Below are 20846 nucleotides of genomic sequence, written 5' to 3' on the forward strand. Positions count from 1 at the left end.
AGATAAATGACTACGTTGTGTCAGCTCCATGTCATGCTCCATGTGTCCACAGAGGAGCGGGCTGGGAGGGGACAGCAGGCGCTCTTGCGAGACTGTAAATCGGCTGATCAAACAAGGCCATGCACTGAGGGTGAAGGGACACAGTCTCTCCCCAACAGCAAAGTGACAGATGTCAAAGGAGCTGGACTGAGGTGTCTGGGAGAGCTCGTGCGCGTGTGTTTTGAATATGGGTGTGCACAGACGGGTGGAAGTGGCTGCAGTGGCTCATGCACCTGCACACACCAGTGCGTCCTTCCTAGCTCTTTCCAATGACAGGCCCTAGAAGCAATGAAGCTCGGGAGCAACGAGCCCAGGTCCTGGTTTGTAAATACTGTCAGCTCCTTTGATTCCAGAGCTGGGCAGGGAAGTACAAAATGAGCTCAGAACAGCGGATGATGCCAGAGAGCAGGAAGACCTCAAAGAATGGTGGGGCTGTGTTAGAACCAGGAGTAGTTTACAGGAGCTCATACTGGCCAGACCTGGGGGCTTGAGCATCACAACCAGTAGTGATCTTAAACAGGTTACAGCCTGTGGAATAAACAAGTGACTGTGAGTGGATACTGATACAAATGAATAAGGGAAAAGGAGAAGCTCTTTCTGCTGGTAGAAAATCAACAGATACGGGATGAATCATGGAAACGGAAAGCCACCTTTTGGGACCCTCACTGTCGTTGGTGTTGCCATGAGCCATCGTAGGGTCTCAGACTCGGGGGTGGACAGTGGTCTCAGGACATCCCATGGAGCACAGTGGTGGGGCCACGTCCGAGACGCACAGGCAGCATTTCCATGGGGCTCCAAACCTGGCATCATCTCAGCATGGACATGTAGCGTTAGGCCCAGATACAGCTAGATTCAGCCATCGGTGGTGGCAGCAGCTACACCCAGGCTGTCAAGACCGGCCATGCTGGGGCCTGAGGGGACAAGGGAGGAGAGACGCAGTTGGGACAGCTGGGGACATCTGAAGGGGCATGTTCTGGTTTGGAGAGGTATGTTTTGGTCACGGAGGAGATGTGCTCAGTTGGGGAAGAACCGTGTGTGTGTCCAGGGGCGAGGGGCACCATGTCTCAGCATGGCGCAACACAGAGGAAGGTGACAGGCGGTGTGAACAGGCGGCAGCTTCTCATTCTCCTCGTGTACTGTTTCTGTAAATTCAAAATTACACTCAATGTTAAACTTTTTTTTTGCAGACAGAGTCTTGCTGTGTCACCAGGCTGGAGTGCAGTGGTGCAATCTCGGCTCACTGCAACCTCTGCCTCCTGGGTTCAAGCGATTCTCCTGCCTTAGCCTCCTGGGTAGATGGGATTACAGACTCCCGCCACCACGCCCAGCAAATTTTTGTCTTTTTAGTAGAGATGGGGTTTCACCATGTTGGCCAGGATGGTCTCGATCTCCTGACCTCGTGATCTGCTCGCCTTGGCCTCCCAAGGTGCTGGGATTACAGGCATGAGCCACCACACCCGGCCTCAAATTAAACTTTAAAAACACAACTGAGGCTCAGAGAGTTTAAAAGGGATTTCTCAAAGTCATATAGCCAATCAGCAGCTAAGTGGGCTGAGGTAGGACCAAGGCCCCTTGTCCTGGGCAGAGCAGCTGCACTGGCCCCAGGGCCCCGGCAGTACCTGTTCACTTGGTAATGGTTTTGATTGTCTAACACAAGTGAGATCATACACATGGTAACATGTGGAGAACCTAGACCAGTGTCTGGCACAGAGGTACCTTTGTATTTGTCAGTTTTCTTTCTGAAATGAGGGTAGATCATTGTTCTTCCCAGTGCTCCTGCTGTAGGCATTTCTAAACCTTTCTGAAGTTTGTCACACTTCTCTCAGAAGTCTTGTGCATGGAGAGCAGCACTCAGCTCTGATCACCCCCGACATACCTCTCCTACCTTACCCCACAAAAAGTACCTCATCTGCACCCCTGCCCCGGAGGTCAGAAACTCTCCACGCCCCACATCCAGCAAGCCCTGATGCCACACCCCCAGAGCACATCCGTCACTCCAGTGTCACTCAGCCATGGTCCCCCTGCTTTCTCCCACATCTCACCCACCTGCCCAGTCCACTCTCCACGCAGCAATCAGTGTGATCCTTTCCAAACGACATCAGGTGGGGGTCTGGGGACCAGCCTGTGTGTCCTGGCCCTGCCCTGCTCCCAACTTCATCCTTGCCCTTCTCCCCAGCACCAGCAGGCGGTAACGGGACTGATGTGCATTCTGAAGGAATCACTCACTGCTCCCAGTTTTGGAGCTCTTATTAATGAACATTTGCATGCAGTTTTTTTGTATGGACATACGTTTTCCTTTCTCTTGGGTAAATATGTAGGAGTAGAATTGCTGGATCACATAGTAGGTGTATGTTTAATATATGTTTAATGGGTTTAATGTGGCAAGAAGCTGCCAAATTTATCCAGTTCCTAGCAGCAGTGTATGTTAGTTCCAGTTGTTCTACATCTTCACCAGAACTTAGTATTGCTCTCTTTTTTATTTTAGCCATTCTGATGGGTATGTTGTGGCATCACCTTGTGGTTTTAATTTGCAATTCCCTAATGACTAATGATGTATCTTCTGCACATTTAACCAAATAAGAGATGTGCAAAACATACGTCACTAGTTTGGCTTAAATCCTTTGCCCATTATTTAAAATTGGGTTGTTAATCTTCTTTTTACTGAGTTGTGTCCTTCATATATTCTGGATACAAGTTTTTGCCAATATTTTCACTCAGTCTGAGGTTGGCCTTTTTCTTTTTCTTCTTTACAATGGCTTTTAAGAGTAGTAGTTTCTAATTATGATGAAGCCAGTCTGTCAATTACCTAATTTATTTTTCTCTTATGGTCACTGCTTTTTTATTTAGTTAGTTTTATTTATTTATTTTTTGAGATGGAGTTTTGCTCTTGTTGCCCAGGCTGGAGTGCAATGGCGCAATATCAGCTCACTGCAACCTCTGCCTCCCAGGTTCAAGCAATTCTCCTGCCTCAGCCTTTGGAGTAGGTGGGATTACAGGCGTGTGACACCATGCCCAGCTCATTTTTTTACTATTAGTAGAGACGGGTTTTACCATGTTGGCCAGGCTGGTCTCAAACTCCTGACCTCAGGTGATCTACCCACCTCAGCCTCCCAAAGTGCTGGGATTACAAGCATGAGCCACCATGCCTGGCCTGCTTTTTTATTTAAGAAATCTTTGGCTAACCCATAATTACACAGATTTACTCCTATGTTTTCTCTCAGAAGTTTTACAGTTTTAGCCCTTAGATGTCCCTTTTTTGAGACCAGAGTCTCAGTCACCCAGGCTGGAGGGCAGTGATGCAATCCTGGCTCACTGCAACCTCCACCTCCCAGTTCAAGCAATTCTCGTGCCTCAGCCCCTCAAGTAGCTGGAATTACAGGCACATGCAACAGGCACATGGCTAATTTTATATTTTTAGTAGAGAAGGGGTTACACCATGAGACCATGTTGGCAAGGCTGGTCTCGAACTCCTGGCCTCAAGTGATCCACCTGCCTTGGCCGCCCAAAGTGCCATAATTACCGGTGTGAACCACTGCGCCCAGCCCCTTACATTTCTATGTATGATTCATTAGAGTAAATTTTTGTGTATGGTATACAGTAAGCACTGAAGTTCATTTTTTTTTTTTAACATGTGGATATCCAGTTGGCCCAGTGCCAGTTACTGAACCACCTAAGGTAAATTTTGCCAGCATCTTATGCCACGGTGTGACCTCACTGATGTCATCTCTCTATAAACCAGAGTATCTTTCAAAACAGAAAATGTTACTAACATGCAAATGAAACCAAGATGATTGAATGGGGGAAGGAAGAGTCTTTTCAACAATTGGTTCTCAGATAACTGGATATTCATGGATAAAAGAATGAAGCTGGACCCCTACCTCACACCATATATAAAAATTAACTCAAAATGGATCAAAGACCTAACTTTAAGAGCTAAAAATGTAAAACTCTTAGAATTAGACATAAATACAAATCTCTGTGACTGTGAATTAGGTTATGGTTTCTTAGCTATGACACCAAAAGCACAAGCAGTAAGCAAAAAGAAAAAACTTAAATTGGACTTCATCAAAATGAAAAACTTTGTACTTCAAGTGACACCATTAAAGAAATAACAAGACAGCTCACAGAATGAGAGAATATTTTTTAACACATATAGTGACTTGTTCCAGAATATATAAAGAGCTATTACAATTCAGTAACTAAAAGATAACCCAATTTAAAAATAGGCAAAGGGGCCAGGTGTAGTGGCTCACACCTATAATCTCAGCGCTATGTAGGCCGAGGCAGGCAGATCGCTTGAGCCCAGGAGTTCAAGACCAGCCTGGGCAACACGGCAAAACCCCGTCTCTACAAAAAAATACAAAAATTAGCCAGGTGTGGTGGCATGTGGCTATAGTCCCAGCAACTTGGGATGCTGAGGTGGGAGAATTGCTTGAGCCTGGGAGGTAGAGACTGCAGTGAACCAAGACTGCACCACCACACTCCAGCCTGGGAGAGAGAGTAAGACTCTGTTTAAAAAAAATAAATAAAAATTGGCAAAACATCTGAATAAACATTTCTCCAAAGAAGGTATACAAATGGCCAGTAAGCACATAAGAGAAAAGCAAATCAAAATCACAATGAGATACCAACTCACGGCCAAAGTGTTGATGGGGCTATGGAGAAATCAGAACTCTCATACACTGCTGATGGCATTATAAAAACAGTGCAGCCACTGTGGGAAACAGTTTGGCAACTCCTCAATGGTTGGAGAGTTATTATATGACCCAGAAATCCCACTCCTAGATATATAACCAAGGGAAATGAAAATACGTATGTGCAAAACTTATACACAAATGTTATGAACAGTAATGCTATGAGCATTATTTCAAAAAGCCAAAAAGGGCAAGGCACAGTGGCTCACGCCTGTAATCCCAACACTTTGGGAGGCCAAGGCGGGCAGATCATGAGGTCAGGAGATCGAGACCATCCTGGCCAACATGGTGAAATGCCATTTCTACTAAAAATACAAAAATTAGCCAGGTGTGGTGGCATGCACCTGTAGTCCCAGCTACTCGGGAGACTGAGGCAGGAGAATCACTTGAACCCAGGAGTGCCTGTAGTCCCAGCTACCCAGGAAGCTGAGGCAGGACAATTGCTTGAATCCAGGAGGCAAAGGCTGCAGTGAGCCAAGATCGCACCACTGCACTCCAGCCTGGGCGACAGAGCAAGACTCGTTCTCAAAATAATGATAATAATAATAATATTTAAAAAAAAAAATCAAATACCAAAAAGTAAAAACCACCCAAAAGTCTGTTAGTTGATCATTGGATAAACAAAATGTGGCACATAAAAGACCATATATAATTCCATTTGTATGAAATGTCTTGAATAGAGAAGTTTTATAGTTTTAGCCCTTACATTTCTATGATTCATTAGAATAAATTTTTGTATTTGGTGTGCAGTAAGCATTGAAGTTCATTTTTTTATCATGTGGATATCCAGTTGGCCCAGTGCCAGTTACTGAGGAGTCTAGGGTGAGTTTTGCCAGCATTTTATGCCACGGTGTAACCTCACTGATGTCATCTCTCAATAGACCAGAGTATCTTTCAAAACAGAAAATGTTACTAAAATACAAATGAAAGCAAGACATAAAGTAGCCTGGGTGGTTGCTTACGGCTGTACTGGGAGGGTGGGTGAAGGGGACTAGGGGCAATAGCTAAAGGGTCCATTAGGGGGTGATGAAATGTTGTGGAATTAGAAAGTGGTGATGGTTGCACCACCTTGTGAGTATACTAGTACCCACTGAATTACACACTTTAAAGGAATTATGTCTCATATAATTTATATGAATTTATCTCAGTTCTTTAAAAGTCACTGAATCGGCCAGACATAATTTTTGGGAAAATATTAAAGTCAAGATGAGTTAACGTATCTGTGGACACTCCAGGGTAGACTTAAACTCAGGATTCAAGTTTTCCCATTTGTTTAAGTGGGAGACATAGCATTCCTCTTTGGTATTGCACTGAAATATAATACAAGGTTGGTTTTCTGTAAAGCTCTGCTAAAAATTGTATTCCCTTTGGACTAGCATCCGGCAGCTATTGCAACAGCACAGCGGGTCTCAGGTGTAAAACTGGGGCTGGATATCAAATTGCCAACATTCTCACAGCCGCCATCTTTCTATCATAACATCAGGAGAGCTCTCAAATGCAGACTCCCCACATACGGCAACCAGCTGAACAAACACCACTTGAATCGCTGCCTCAGCATTTCCAGCTTAAGACCAGCTTTCCCATGGAAGGCTGGGGGCTCCAGAGGGGAAGCGCCAGTGCCTGCCAACCAGTTAGTGTGCACGACGAGGTCCCCTCCCAACAGCCACCCCTACATCACCACCTTCCTGACAATATCCACGGAAGCACAGGCGTCCTGCTCATTTCCCGTATAAGCCAGAACTCTCAGGGCTGTGCAGGTCCCTCAGATGCACTCGGAAGAGCCACAGGTCCAAGACTGTCCCACGGGGGCTCAGCCAGGTGCCTTCCTTCTCTGGGCCTCGGTTTTAAACGTGACACATCTAAGGAGCTTTCCAGATAAGGCTTATGATTTTCCAATTCACTGTTTTTGTGTAACTATTTGTCATGGAAAGCATTCAAAAATATATGGTACATACCTCTTCCTCATCAGCGCATGTTTGCCTTAACTCTTTCTTGCCAATTTGGTCATCTTCTATCCACGTCAAATACAGTCGTTTATAAAACTCGACTGCTGATGAGATGTGCTGACTTTAGGCCTAATGACCTCAAGCCCACGCTGTCTTGAGTTGTATATAACTAGTGTAGCCCTGTTCACAGCTTTTCCATCCTCTCTCCCCACCTGTACACGTCTGCCAATGAGACCCATCCTTTCTATTTCAAGTTATCAGTGACCGTGACCTTGGCTAAACGAATGGGGCATTAACTTCCACAAAAGAACCTTTGCACACAGTCCCACAAAAGCCCTCCAGAAACATGCACTGTGTGCCTGACCTCTTCCTAATGTCAGAGTTTCTACCTGACTTTCTTTTACAAACTAAAGGGAGTAAGGTACACTTTAATTTTTTAGTGAAAGCATCTCATTTAAACCCCTTTTTGCTCACAAGGAGAGGTGAGGAGAGGCCCAGGGAGGCAGAGAGCTGCTCCATCTGCTCCCTTGTGCTTGGAGGCTGAGCCTTGGGCCCCACGTTGGAGCTGGCCCAGGCCCCAGCCGTTCCAACGCGTCCCAAGTGCTGCCGCTGAGCCAGCCTGGAAGCTGAGCTGCCACGTTCACAGGCTCTCCCTTACGGTCCTCAAGCAGTTGTGATTAATTTGGAAGAGGCTGCGGTTTAAAAATCAACCAACACTTTCCACTTAAATCACTTAGGTATACATTTTCTTATGGAAACTGTTGTGCTGAAGTTAGTAATTGTAAGCTTCCGCCAGGCCCCTCTCAGCCTGTGGTGGGTGCAGATGGTGCTGCGACGCGCCTTCGCTGTGTTAGGCCCACACGCGCAGGGTGAGGGCCTCCCACACTGGCGAGAGCTCAGCGATGCAGGGGCTGCTGCTTTTAAAAACTCGGTCACGCCGTTGTCCCCACGCAACCCCATTCAGCAGAGCCGATCTGGTTCAATCCGGCAAGTCTCTGGAGCAGCAGGAAGGCGCTGTCACTGCAGTTCCAGCCTGCTCCCTTGCCTTGTGTCCTCGGACTAGCTGTCAGGCCGGATGCTTCTCAGGGGAAACCTCCCCTCACTATCCTTCCCTAAGGCCTGGGGAGGCCACAGTGCTTTTTAATCATGGCAGGGCTTGCATGGGACTTAAGCAGCACCCCCAGGCTGCCCTTTCTACATCAGTCGCTGTGAGAGGACAGAAAGGAAAGCATGTCTGGCAGACTGGCCCTAGGACCTCGACCTCTCACGCGGAGCCTGCCGTGAAAGTCTCCTGTCACCCCGACCCTGCAAGCTGTTCTCACAAGAGCAGACAAAAAGACAAGTTTTTTCGTGTGTGTGTTTTTGTTTCTGAGATGCAGTTTCGCTCGTCGCCCAGGCTGGATGGAGTGCAGTGGCGTGATCTCGGCTCCCAGCAGCCTCTGCCTCCTGGGTTCAAGGGATTCTCCTGCCTCAGCCTCCCAAGTAGCTGGGATTACAGGCGCCCACCACCACGCCCAGCTAATTTTTTTTTATCTTTAGTAGAGACTGGCTTTCACCATGTTGGCCAGGCTGGTCTTGAACTCCTGACCTCAGGTGGTCCGCCCTCCTTGGCCTCCCAAAGTGCCGGGATTACAGGTGTGAGCCGCCCACCGCACCCAGCCAAAAACACACGTTTTGTTTGTTTGAGACGGAGTTTCGCTCTGTCGCCCAGGCTGGAGGGCAGTGGTACAGTCTTGGCTCACTGCAACCTCCACCTCACAGGTTCAAGCGATTCTCTTGCCTCAGCCTCCTGAGTAGCTGGGACTACTGGCGCATGCCACCAGGCCCGGCTAATTTTTGTATTTTTACTAGAGACAGGGTTTCACTATGTTGGCCAGGATGGTCTCAATCTCTTGACCTCGTGATCCGCCCACCTCAGCCTCCTAAAGTGCTGGGATTACAGGCGTGAGCCACCGCACCCAGCCCAAAAAGACAAGTTTTTAAGAACTGAGAGAATACGGCCACCATTACTTTTATCAGTTTTGAATATGTATCATCTGTTCAGGTTCCAGTAAGCAAACTGTTGTGGTTTGATCTAAATTCGCGGGTCGGTTCTGGTAGAGCTAGAGGCTACCGGGTCCTGCTGTAAGTAACAGAAACAAGCAGACGTGTCCAGAATTTTCACAGCCCATGGGGGAAACCAGACTCTCCCAGAACTGCAAGCCTAGAAATCTGAGAGATTCCACTCGATCTCCCTGCTTTCAGGAGGAGGCTTTTGACAATAAAATGCCATCTCATCATGAAGCTTTCACTAAGGCAGGGCCTTTCCCTTACTGCAGTGGGAGCTGCGCCACCACTGGGCACAGTGAGGGTACCAGAGTGGGCTCCTGCCCATGCCCAGGACGGTGTGTGGGCTGGGCGCCACTGGGGTGAGTCCTGAGGATGGACAGGCGAGGGGCGTCCAGGCCCGGCCACAGCCCTCACGGAGCCTCAGCTCAAAGGGCTTTTCAGGTCAGATGCTAAAACCCTGCAAAAAACAGCTGCTTTCCAGCAAGGAGCCTGGCGCCTCCACTTGGGAATCCTCTGACCAGTCCTCCCCAGACCATCCAGGTTGTGACGGACAAGGGTAGAGCAAGGAGCCATCCCAGGTGGAAGGGGTGTGGGGAAACCTGTGAGATGAGAATGCAGCTGTAGGGTGGTTGTGTACCATGTTCATGCTGGGGAAGCAGCAGTCATGGGAGCCTGGAGGTTGTGGAGAGACCTACAGTGGGGCAGACGTGTGACAGCAAGGGCAGGAGGGGCAGTTGGCGCCCGTGGGTGCTGTGTGAACGCTTGGACCCAGATTTTCACTGGACACCTGGAACGGCGCCCCGTGCCCCTCCCACGACCCCCTTCTCCTCACCAGTGGATCTGTCTGTAACCGTTTCTTCTCCCCATGCAGGAAAAGTACCCAGATGCCGTGTACCTCTCGGAGGGGCCCTCCTCCTGCTCCATGGGGATCCGCAGTGCCAGCCGGCCAGGGTGAGTCTGTGCAGGCCACAGGGCCTCCCATTTCCTGTTAAAACAAGGATTCTAAGCAGGAGACCACCTAAGTAGGACTCTAAGTAGTAAACCACCTAACCAAGAACTAAAGGTCCTCGGTTGGAGGAATCAGTGGTCCCAGCAGGTATGCCCAGCGTGGGGGTGCAGGCAGCTGGAGCTCTGGAGGATGTGCTGGGCCGCAGGGGGAAAATGCCAGTCCTGGGGCCCGCCCCAGGACTTACGGGATCAAGGAAGGGAGGCTTGGAGAAAGTGGAGATGCTTGTGGATCTGCTGTTACTTAGAAATCGAAGGGAAGAAGCCAGGGGTGAGTGGAAAACCCCAAAGCAGTGAGAAGAAACAAGACAGGCTCAGGGCCCTGACAGCACAGCCCATCCCTCCACCAGCCCCGGCGCCACCCTGGCCTGTGCTGTGTTCTCCATCCTCTTCCCTTGGCTGTGCATGTGTGGACATGTGTCCATCTGGGTGTGCTTTTATGACCTGTGTGTGAAGGCCTCAACTCAACTGGTTTCCAAGCTTTAAAATCGTGTGGTCCTTAGGCAGGCTTCTGGGACTTGCCTTTGTCACCCTCACCTCCTCCAGGGTCATGAGCAGCTGCAGTGCAGTTTGGCTGCTCATCCTCCCAGAGGGGATCATGCACGGGCTCTTGCTGCGCTCTTCAGCTCTGGAGCATGTGGCGTCTTTGTTCTGGCTCACACCTCCTGGCACACACTACACAAGCTTCTCCTGGGCTCAACTGCCTAGAAATGAAATTCCGGGGTGCATGTTCAGCTTTCTGTCAGTGCCAGATTATTTCCAAAGTGGCTTGTCCATGTCTGCTCCCACCAGTAATTTTGAAGTTTCTGTTGCTCCGTGTTCTGTACTTTGCTGGTCTACTGATGTTTGCCAATGCAGTGCGGACAGAGCAGCACCGTCCTGTGGTCCTGGTTCCATCTGCCTGTGCTACTGACCATGCCTCTTCTTCGCTGTGGGCCACGGTTGCTAGGAGCAGGGGAGCCCAGCATGGGGAAATGGACACCAGGAACAACTCATGGTTGCTCATCTTTTTGCCAGATTTCAAAAAGCACAGAATGACATGTTTTATCGCTTTTTCAGGTTTGAATTAGTCATTGTTTGGAGGATACAAATAGATGAAGACGGGAAGGTTTTTCCAAAGCTGGATCTTCTCACCAAAGTCCCACAGCGAGGTAGGTCCCTGGGTGTGGCTGCTCTAGGTGACTTCTCAACATGCCCAGCAAAGCCACCTGCCTATTTCCTCTGGGTTTCAAAGGGCAAGAATCAAAAATTGGAAATCTCATTAATGTACTTTGTCTATCAATTTTTAAATATTTTTACCAATAATCACTCAAAAAGAACATGAGAAGGGATTGCTGAACGTGAGAAGGATTGCTGCCCCAAAGCCCTCCCGGGCTGAATGCACAGGGAATGTGCCTTGAGCCATCGGGTGAGGCCTCCACGCACGCCATCTCCTTGCCCGCCACTAGCACGTCCCATCCCATGCAGCCCGTCAGGAGGAGGGCAGGGTCTTGGTGAGGTCCATGCCAGCAGAAAACAAAAACCAAAAGCTGCCACCTTGAAGTTTCTTACCCGGTTTAACGTTTTCTTTCTAGCCCTGGAGCTGGACAAGAACAGAGCCATAGAAGCCGCTCCTCTCAGCTTCCGAACCCTGCTCGGAGTGCTTGGAATCGAAGCTGCTCTGGAAAGCTTGATAAAATCGCTTTGTGCAGAGGAGAACAACTAGTTCTAAAACAGTGAACGGGAGGGTTAAGATGCTGCGCGGAGGAGCATGCAATTTTATTGAATATAAACATTTGCTATTTTCCACTTAGAACCACAACCTGAAGACATGCTGTCTATGCAGTTATGGCACATTATATGGAAATTCTGATGACATGAAAAATAAATACAGCTAGTTAAGTATAAAATGCCAAATAAAAGTGACATGTACAATGTGGTTTATAAAAATAAGCTTAACATCTGAGAGAATGTACCAAGTGGTCATGTGTCCTCAGATGTGTGGGGAGGACCCATCCCCCCACCCACCGTGGCCTCACACCGAGTCCACCTTGGACATGGCGGCCACATTGCTCAGCTGGGAGAAGCCACCCTTATCCTGGTTCCTGCCTCCTGGGGGCTCTGGAGATGGATGCCTGTGGCACCTCATTTTTAAACTGTCCTTAGCAGCCCAGGGGAGCCACGCCCACGCTCCCTACCTCCCCCAGGTCCGCACAGTGGCACTGAGAGGCAGTCTCGGCAAATCCTCACACTGTTCTTGGTCTTCCACAAGAAAGTGGAGCTGTCAGCTTAGTAACAAGAATGGCCTAAGACAGCAAAGACAGCACTGTTCCTGGGCCAGGGCGTGAGGAATGAGGTCCTTTATGAGAGACCCCCCTGCAGAGCCTAAGTGCTACACTGATCGTCCCGGATGTGCCATAAGAACCGTGACCTCATCATCAGTCGCCCATTTAGCATTGTTTGTTAGTATCTGTGAACACGTGTTGTCTCAAACCAATCAGGGCTGCCATGACTACACAGCAACAGCAGTTTCCAGAACGTGCCAGAAACGCATCCACAGCAGTGGCACCCACTGCTCAGGGGCTCCTCACAGCCCGGGCTGGTGGGAGCCAAGACCAGACAGAGTGGGGGTCCACCTGTTTTCTCTTCTCCCTCAAATACAGGCTGTTTTCACTGTGTCTAGTCCAGCCCTGTCTGGGCCCTGTGCTAGGCAATAACTCTTGCAGCCCTGAAGGACCTCGGGAGCCCAGCCCACCTTCCCATGGACTGGGGTTCCCTCTCATGTGCACTTGAACCCAGGACCCAGCATCCTCCACACACCGTGACACTGGGCAAAATCATCCCAAACGAGGCTGCCCCAGCCCCAGCCCAGCAACAGTGAACTCCCTTGGGTCAAGACAGTACTCACAGCCACTCCCTCCACACTTCCCAGAGCCTGTGGCCCGTCTGTGAGCTCCATGCACTTCACTTAGGTGAGTCTCCAAAGCCCCCATCCCGGCACACAGGACCCGTGTGTATGAGACGGTGTCATTTGAAGTGAGAAGCAAACAGTAAAAGTGTCCAGTTGTGTAAGTATCTTTTTGCACCTCTGAGTGTAGAATTAGAATATGACAGAATTGAACAATAAATTCTAGAAGAGTTGCCTTGATTCAAACAAGTATAATTCTCAAGTTATCACAAAATTTCCCACAAAAATTTACAATCAGCAAAATAGTTTCCTTATTTCTCATGTATAATTTTCATATAATTCCATGGTTTCGCTAATATTATATGTTACAATAAGCCTCCATTAGTCCCTCAAAACGATGATATAAATAAGTCTGTACAACCTAGCATAGAATAAAAAACTGAAACCAAGATTCCCAACGTTTTTCATAGCAGCCGGGCACACTTTGGTGACCCCAACGAGAACCCTCTCGGCAGCAGCCAGGAGCTGTTCACCTTCCGGAAGCAGGGCCTGTGGCAGCCTGACAGGGAGAGGCCACGGGGCCCAAAAACTCAATGCGTCTCAAGGCAAACCCGAGGGAGGAACTTGGTCCGGGAGGAAGAGAGAACTCGTTCCTCAACCAGCCCAGACACTGGAGTGTCAGGAAAGCACTGAGCTGTTGGGGCACACATCCCAGCCCGGCCCCAGCAGCCCAGCCAGTCACAGCTCCACCTCCAACTTCTACAGCAGCAATTTTTAGTGGGAAAGAACAACTCATATCCCCCTCATGTGAAAGATTAAATTGTAAAGCAAAAAAAAAAAAGGTCAATGCTCGCATGAGTGGTGTCCATCCTGACCTGAGTCTTGCGCTCCCTGCTGCCCCGTGTGGAACCACGGGCTTCAGCACCTCCACAGGGACCCTGAGTCTACACTGCTCAGAACCGGCATCTGCACGACCACGAGGTCACGCTCTGCAGCAGGGAACCACCTAAAAACCTGTGTTGATATGTGGCTTGCACTGAAAAGTGACCATGTAACTCAGCTGGGGAAAGTTCCAGTAGTATCCATGTTTTCTTAAAAGTTCAAACTGTAAAATGTATGTGACAATTCAAGTTTTCTATGTTAGGAGTCTGGTGGTAGCAGATCCAAACCTTGGGTCTTAGAATAAGGCTTTTAGCATTAGAGAATCAGACATGAGCCCTGGTTGGGAAGGAAGATCTATCCAGAAGGTCTTCCCAGGGCTTAACGGACACTTCCATATTAAGAGTGTGAGCAGCTTCCTGGGACACAGCATGTCCTACATTCCTTGTCCAGGAAGATGTTCCCAGTGCTCTTCAATTCCATGTATCCAAGAGGCAATCCCACCTCAACAGGGGTTAAAAGCAAAAACATTCACAACCAAAGCTCACCCAACACAACAGAAAATAGCTCTATCATTCAACCTTCACATTCTGTGTTCAAGTTTCAAAGACACTGCAGGGAAAGGGTTAGACCTTGTGGAGAACTAACGTGCAATCTTCGCTTTCCTTGAACCGAGTCGACATCACGGCATTGTCTTTGGCACATACAGTCTTTGAATAATAGTTGACGATCTTGCCGTCCAGTTTATACTGATGCGGAATGCTCTCGTAGGGCTTGAGGTCAAGGTCCAGCACAGACACAGAGAAGGCAAACCTGGACCTCGATGAAGGAACGACAGGCCTTTGATCAGAGCTGCAAGTAAAAAATACCATTTCAGGATACACAAGCCTCCCATTCATTTCTCTCCCCTCCCGTTCTCTCTCCCTTCCTTCCTTCTTTCAACTAGTATGGGTTTTTTTAATATTTTTCTTTGACTTCTGCAAAGTTAGATAAATCAATCTCTTTTAAAAGAGAAGTGAATGGCCTCACACCCCAGCTCACAAAAAGCACTCGTTCTGTGCATCTGTGCGTGTGGACAGCTGTCTGCGCTGGCTGTGTGCACCAGCACGCAAAGCTTCCTCAGGCCAGTGCACCCCACCATACCAGGCGAGAGAGGGTTAAAGGACTGAAAGATGGAAAAGTAATTATGTGGATCATGTGAGCAGTGTTCCCCCAGCCCAGTGGTATAAACGAACGCTGAAAAGTCCCTTTATCATGAGCCAAGTATTACAAAACCCAAGAAAAAGTAAAAAGTAGATCTGGCCATTCCAGCGCCAAATGGATGAAATGTCGACAAGCCGCCTCCTGTGCTTCTCCTGTCTGCTGAGAAACGCGGGCTCCTTTGGTTCACGTCTGAAGAGATCTGGTTTCTCATTTTATTCTCAAATTTTATCTTCAGTCCTTTGTATTTTGCTTCTCAGGGCTTAGTTTTGTGGTTTTAATAAACATCAGAAGTCATGTGCTTATAACAAGATGTGAATAATTATTTGCCCTGAAAAACACGTTTAGGATCACTCCGAGTGCTGAATTCTGCTGTGTGTCCCGCTTTTCATCTCAGGGCACACAGCACTCAAGTCACTGGCTAAATAAGTGACCTAAGCTCAGTTCAGTCCAAGAGAAGTATCCTGGGTTCTGGTGTCCCAATGTTTACTACTCTTCGAGATTTAGAAGATTTAGAAATCAACAAACCAAACCCCAACTTCAAAGGCTCCTGCCGAGGAGAGGAAATACTGATGAGCACGTCCCTGCTGTGAGTGACGCTGCTCACCACGGCCTCGGTGCTCACTGCCACCTGCCCCGGAATCCTGTTTGTAGGAAAAACGAATCCCTGACTCAGCTGCTGGGGTCAGTAACTATTCTCGCCTGAAGAGTAAACAGCAAATAACTCGTTTACAGATGAAGGTCGTGAGCCTCTTCCAGAAGCTGGAAGGCGCCTGCAGCTCCCCCCAAGGGGCCACATTTTATTGTGAGAACCACAGAAGCCCAAGGCGCCCCTCGGTTCTGAGGCCTGAGACCCAAGCTTGGTGCACCTGGGCTGGAACAGTCACATCCCCAGCCCATGACTAGGGCTACATATTTTAAAGGACACCTCAATTAATTTCTCAGAAGCAGCACCTGACACGACCATGGGTGTAAAGACAGGAAGGATGTTCCAGGCAGCTCCCGGGGAGGGTCTGACTACCTGGGTCAACTACAAGCTAGCTCCATGGGAGCCAACGGCAGTGACCAGCGGGCACCAGCTCCTGACACAGAAATGCTCTTCTTCCTGTCAGCACCCCGGAGTTCAAGACTGGGCAAGAGGCTCCAGGGACACACATGTCGCTTTGTGCCACAAGTGTGCCCTCCAGCAGCCTTGGAGAATGAGGCTCAGGTGGCCTTCTGGCTGCAGGGGGTGCTGCCCTTGCCTGGAAGGCCATTCTCCAGGACACCGACCCGCTGGGGGTTGCCGGGAATCGGGGTGGAGAAGCCAAGGCCGCGCACTGTGTTTCAAATGGGAGGTCGAGAGGAGCAGCAGGGTTTAGGCACGGGAAGCCGTGGCGGCTCTCTCCACAGTTCCAAATTCCCAAAGGGGCAAAGCTCTGCAGCGACAGGAAGGCAGATCCAACTTGAGACATTTTCCTTTATGACAGGGCAGAAACAGTAGCACAGAGCTAGAGAAGCCTTTATTTTAGGGGGTGTAAGAAGTTGAAATGTGGTCAGTCTATCTGTGAGCTGTAAATTAAAGTCTAGGGATCTAAATTTAGTCTCAGGTCTACCAGGCATCTCAAGATGCCAAGACGACTCATGAGAAATCCCAGCCTTGGCTTGTCCCTAGGCCTCTAGAGCACCACAGTCACTGGGACTTCACAGGTGCGGCCACTGTGCATACCTTCCTGGAAGCAGGCCCAGCCCCACATGCCATGTTCTCATGTTCTCGGAGGAGAAGCCTCTCTGAGATCCTCTCCTTTTGTTAAGAAAGGCCTGGCTAGAGTGCTTTGTGCCGGATGATTCCCGTTCCTTCACCCCAGGTCTAAGCCGTGTGGCTCAGCACTTCAGGACACACGCTCTCCTCCCAGTGTCGTTTCTGCTGAGCAGTTGGTCGTGAGGACCCGGGCCCTCACCTTTCCCCGGGTGCTGCGTTTCCATTTTGACATCACTGACCAGGCATTAAGAGATTCCCAGGTGCTAGGCGAGGTGAGTAACACCTTTCACAGCCCACCTGAGCACCCCGCATCCCAGCACATCTCTGTTGCCCGGCTGCATCCTTGGTCCGGGGGCTGCTGAACAGTGGTATCCTTGTGGGTTTTCTCTCTTCGACCACCACCAGCTTAATCCAGCTAAGGAATTCCTCATAACTTAGCCCTGTAGGTATTTCCTTAGGGGATAACAGGAGTTTTCAACTAAATAGAACCACCTTTTTTCTACTTCAGTTATGCCCTATCATGTTCCTCAGTATTTCATATTGGAAAGTAAACAATTCTGTGCCTGCCAGGGAACAGGAATCCTGGGAACTGTTTAGTTCAAAAGCACCGGGAAAATGAGTGGCTGGCAGCCAGCAACCAAGGTCATCTTGACCCAGGAACACATGTTAGAAGAATGTGGAACATTCCGCAAATACAGGGTGCAGGGTTTGGCACCCCTGAAGATCAGTGATGGAGATGCTGTCTAACGACGATGAGATTATCAGTTTCATCCTGAGTTCCCAGAAACAGTGAGAGGGGACTGAACAAAAACCAGTGGCATTAGGGAGAAGGCTGCGCACAGGCCGGTTATTCAGAGGAGGAAGCAGAAGAAAATGTGCGCCTCACAGGCTTTCAAATGACTATGGTAGTAAAAAGGCAGGTGCACCACGCTGGCACCGTGGGAAACCAAGGAACAAGGGCCACAGGCACCCACGCATCTCAGGGACTGGCTTTCTTTGAGGGAATGGAATGGGCAGCTCACTGTCCACGTTGTTTCTGAGCTCTTGGAGTATTTTCTTAGAAAACAGTAACTTTCAATGTAATAACAACCTTTTTAAGTTACTCTCCATAAATCTGTCTTTCGACCGAATTACAAGCTTCTAGAGGGCGAGAGCTGTAAGCCCCATGACGTCACGTAGGCCAAGGAGTCCCTAAGTATGGGGAAACCAGCTGTCCTATTAACAATTAACCAGCTGTCCATAAAACCCCGCGAGACCCAGGCTGCATGCCCTGCAGTGGGCGCCTCACCTGGCATCCTGCAGACAGGGGGAGAGCGCAATCATGATGGAGCAGTCCTTGGCAGTCATGGCGACGCGGTACTGCTGCACCTGCAGGGGCAGGAAAGATCAGCTCCAGGTCACACAGGAAGCCTCTGCCCCCCACACAACCCTCCTTCCCAGTAGCCAAGTGCGGGAACTGCTTTCTGCCTCAGAACCTGAGGGTGGGATTAGGAGCGTGGGCCACAGCGAGCAGGGGCGTCAGGAGGTCGCCCTGTGAGGGCACCTGGGCCAGCCCTCAGCCCCACGGGGCTGCTCGGAGGCCAGCACCGCCCCCTGACCTCTCACAGCAAGCGGTGTGGGACCCCAACTCCGGACCCTGAAACGGATGATCCGTCTTCAGCAAGGTCCCCACAGTCGGCCTTTGGAAGGAAAGGCAGTGAGCCACCTGAGCCCCGCATGTTGGCCACACTCAGAATGTCGAGCGAGCATCACTCGACACCCGTGGGAAGGGTGCACAGGGTGTTCGGCAAGGCGTCACTTAGCACGACATTCCCTCCGGAACGTCACAGTCACCAGAGACAACTGCAGACGGCCACCCTTCCACAGGCTGTGTGTGTGTTAACTCACTCCACCCTCACAGCAGCCCGACAGGGCAGCTCGGCCGGCGTCGCGCTTTACAGACAAGCAACAGACACAGACATCACTTGTCCGTCGTCATTGGCAGGGCAGGGACTCAAACCCGGTACGCTGGCTCTGACATCTGCACTCTTCAACACATGCTCCAAGCTATGTGGGTCTGTCCATACTGACCAGGGACAGCTCAACACACACCACACTGTCAGAGCTGACACACGTAAAGCCGTACACATGCTCACATGTGTGACGCAGGCAGGGAGGGAGGTGAAGGACGCTCACAGCTGTCCCTCTACAGAGCGGAATGTGAGGCACTCTCTCCCCTTCCTTCTTTGGACTTTCACATCTGGTTTGGATTGTTTTAGATTGCATAGCTCTCACTTTCACAAAAATAAACAGCTGTTAAAAAAAAAAAAGTAACTGGGCCTCACATGTCACTGGCCTCAATATTTCTACTGATGACAGACCATCATCTCCTGTCTCCCTTTTAACCGCTCCCCTCAACTGCATATAACCCGGAGGATATGGCCTTTGAAAACATCCAAGCTGCAGCTTCCAAAGGGCAGGACTGGGCGAGAGGGAGTGGGAAGAACCTCAAAGCACGGATTGAGCTCAGGCCCGCACACTGTTGTTGGGGCCTGAGAAAACCTTTCACAGCAGATGGAAATGAGCAGCTCCTATCCTTACACTCTACTCAGTTAGCTACGAAATCAGCTATCTCCCAGAGTACAGAAACACCCCAGTCCAAAAGAATTACTAAATATAAGAAAGAAGTGTAAAACATGTACTACATCCTTAGTGTACTGCAAAAGCCTTTCTAAGAGGCAAAACCCAGAAGCCATTAAGGTCTCTCAACATTTGAAAATGTAAAATTGCCAGGCGCAGTGGCTCAAGCCTGTAATCCCAGCATTTTGAGAGGCCGAGGCAGGTGAAACACCTGAGGTCGGGAGTTTGAGACCAGTCTGACCAACATGGAGAAACCCTGTCTCTACTAAAAATATAAAACTAGCCAGATGTGGTGGCGCAGGCCTGTAATCCCAGCTACTTGGGAGGCTGATGCAGGAGAATTGCTTGAACCCGGGAGGCGGAGGTTGCGGTGAGCCAAGATCGCACCACCGCACTCCAGCCTGGGCAACAAGAGCGAAACTCTGTCTCAAAAATAAAAATAAATAAAAATAAAATAAAATTAAAAAGCCTTAGCAGGGCCAAGTGTAGTGGTTCACACCTATAATCCCAGCACTTTGGGAGACGGAGGAGGGAGGATCACTGGAGCCCAGGAGTTTGAGACCCTATCTCAATAATAAGTCAATGAATGAATAAAAAGTTTTTATATAACACAGTCATAATTCAAAGGCAAAAGATAAATGAAAGACTGGGAGAAAATATTTGCAACATGTAACAGAGTATCAATGTCAGGAATATGTAAAGTGTAAGAAATCAATATGAAAAAACTACCCCCAAAAGTGGACCACATAAATTGACAAAAGGAATATATATATATGTGTGTGTGTATGTGTATATATATGTGTGTGTGCATATATATATGTATATATATGTGTGTGTGTGTAAATATATATATATATGAAAAGATGTTCAATCTTACTAAAATCAAGGAAATGCAAATTATAACAATGAAGTATTTTCCAGGCATCAGATGGGGAGAATTACACACACAACACACACACACAGTCGGCCCTTGGTGTCTGAGAATTCCAGATGCAGAATCTGCAGATATGGAGGACTTAACTGGGGTACTTGAGCATCCTCAGATTTTGGTGTGTGTGTGTCATAAAATGAAGAGGTTAGACTTCCACTTCATGTAATGCGAGAATAGGTAGTTGAGGCCAATAAATTGCAGAGGCCAACTAAAAAAGCTAGACAAAATATCTGCTTGAAGGGAGAGCTAACAAGTCAGGGAAGAACTGCTAGAATAGGGAAGGACAAAGGTATCTGGATCTGCTTTTCCAAGAGAGGGTAGTGATAATTCCACAGTTGACTGAGAGGAACTTTTAACCAAACTTCAGGGCTATGGGGACAGTAACCGTCATGACCCCCTTCTTTGGATTAGTACTCAAAATACTGCCCTTTTAAGAGTAGAAGTGAGGCCAGGTACAGTGGCTCATGCCTGTAATCCCAATACTTTGGGAGCCCGAGGCAGGCAGATGACTTGAGCTTAGGGGTTTCAGACCAGCCTGGGCAACATAGCAAAACCCTGTTTCTACAAAAATTAGCCAGGTGTAGTGGTGCACGCCTGTAGTCCCAGCTACTCAGGGAGGCTGAGGTGGGAGGATCACTTGAGCCCAGGAGGTGAAGACTGCAGGGAGGTGATGATTGCTGTGAGCTGAGATCGCACAACTGCACTCCAGCCCGGAAGACAGAGGAGACCCAGTCTCAAAAAAAAAAAGAGTAGAAGTGAGCCAAAGTCAACAGGCCCTACCAGGAATTACAGTTTTACTTCAAAGAGACCAAACCATCAAAAATGAATTAAAATGACTCCAGCTGCTAGTGTTTCC

General features: G+C 49.0%; 3 protein-coding genes across 5 annotated transcripts in view; 2 read left to right on the plus strand and 1 right to left on the minus strand.

Annotated features, from left to right (window-relative positions):
• The window catches only part of CENPP (centromere protein P), a 272761-nt gene extending 261099 nt beyond the window's left edge, over positions 1 to 11662 (plus strand). The window contains exons 6-8 of one of the 2 annotated variants that reach the window (NM_001194801.2): positions 9600 to 9679; positions 10793 to 10884; positions 11308 to 11662. In NM_001194801.2, coding sequence (NP_001181730.2) covers positions 9600 to 9679; positions 10793 to 10884; positions 11308 to 11438 — 303 coding nt within the window. In that variant the 3' untranslated portion in view covers positions 11439 to 11662. The remainder of the gene's footprint in view (positions 1 to 9599; positions 9680 to 10792; positions 10885 to 11307) is intronic. The other variant, XM_077964965.1, reaches the window with a different exon arrangement.
• SUSD3 (sushi domain containing 3) overlaps positions 1 to 20846 on the plus strand; it is a 399581-nt gene that overhangs the window by 29465 nt on the left and 349270 nt on the right. The gene's annotated exons all lie outside the window — the stretch shown is intronic.
• IPPK (inositol-pentakisphosphate 2-kinase) overlaps positions 12852 to 20846 on the minus strand; it is a 62090-nt gene continuing 54095 nt past the window's right edge. Inside the window, exons 12-13 of one of the 2 annotated variants that reach the window (XM_015117268.2) lie at positions 17729 to 17808; positions 12852 to 14351 (exon numbers count right to left, since the gene is read on the minus strand). In XM_015117268.2, coding sequence (XP_014972754.1) covers positions 14126 to 14351; positions 17729 to 17808 — 306 coding nt within the window. In that variant the 3' untranslated portion in view covers positions 12852 to 14125. Of the gene's footprint in view, positions 15031 to 17728; positions 17809 to 20846 lie in introns of both variants that reach the window. The other variant, XM_077966343.1, reaches the window with a different exon arrangement.

This window comes from Macaca mulatta, chromosome 15, assembly GCF_049350105.2.
Source record: "Macaca mulatta isolate MMU2019108-1 chromosome 15, T2T-MMU8v2.0, whole genome shotgun sequence".
NCBI classification, from domain to species: Eukaryota; Metazoa; Chordata; class Mammalia; order Primates; family Cercopithecidae; genus Macaca; species Macaca mulatta.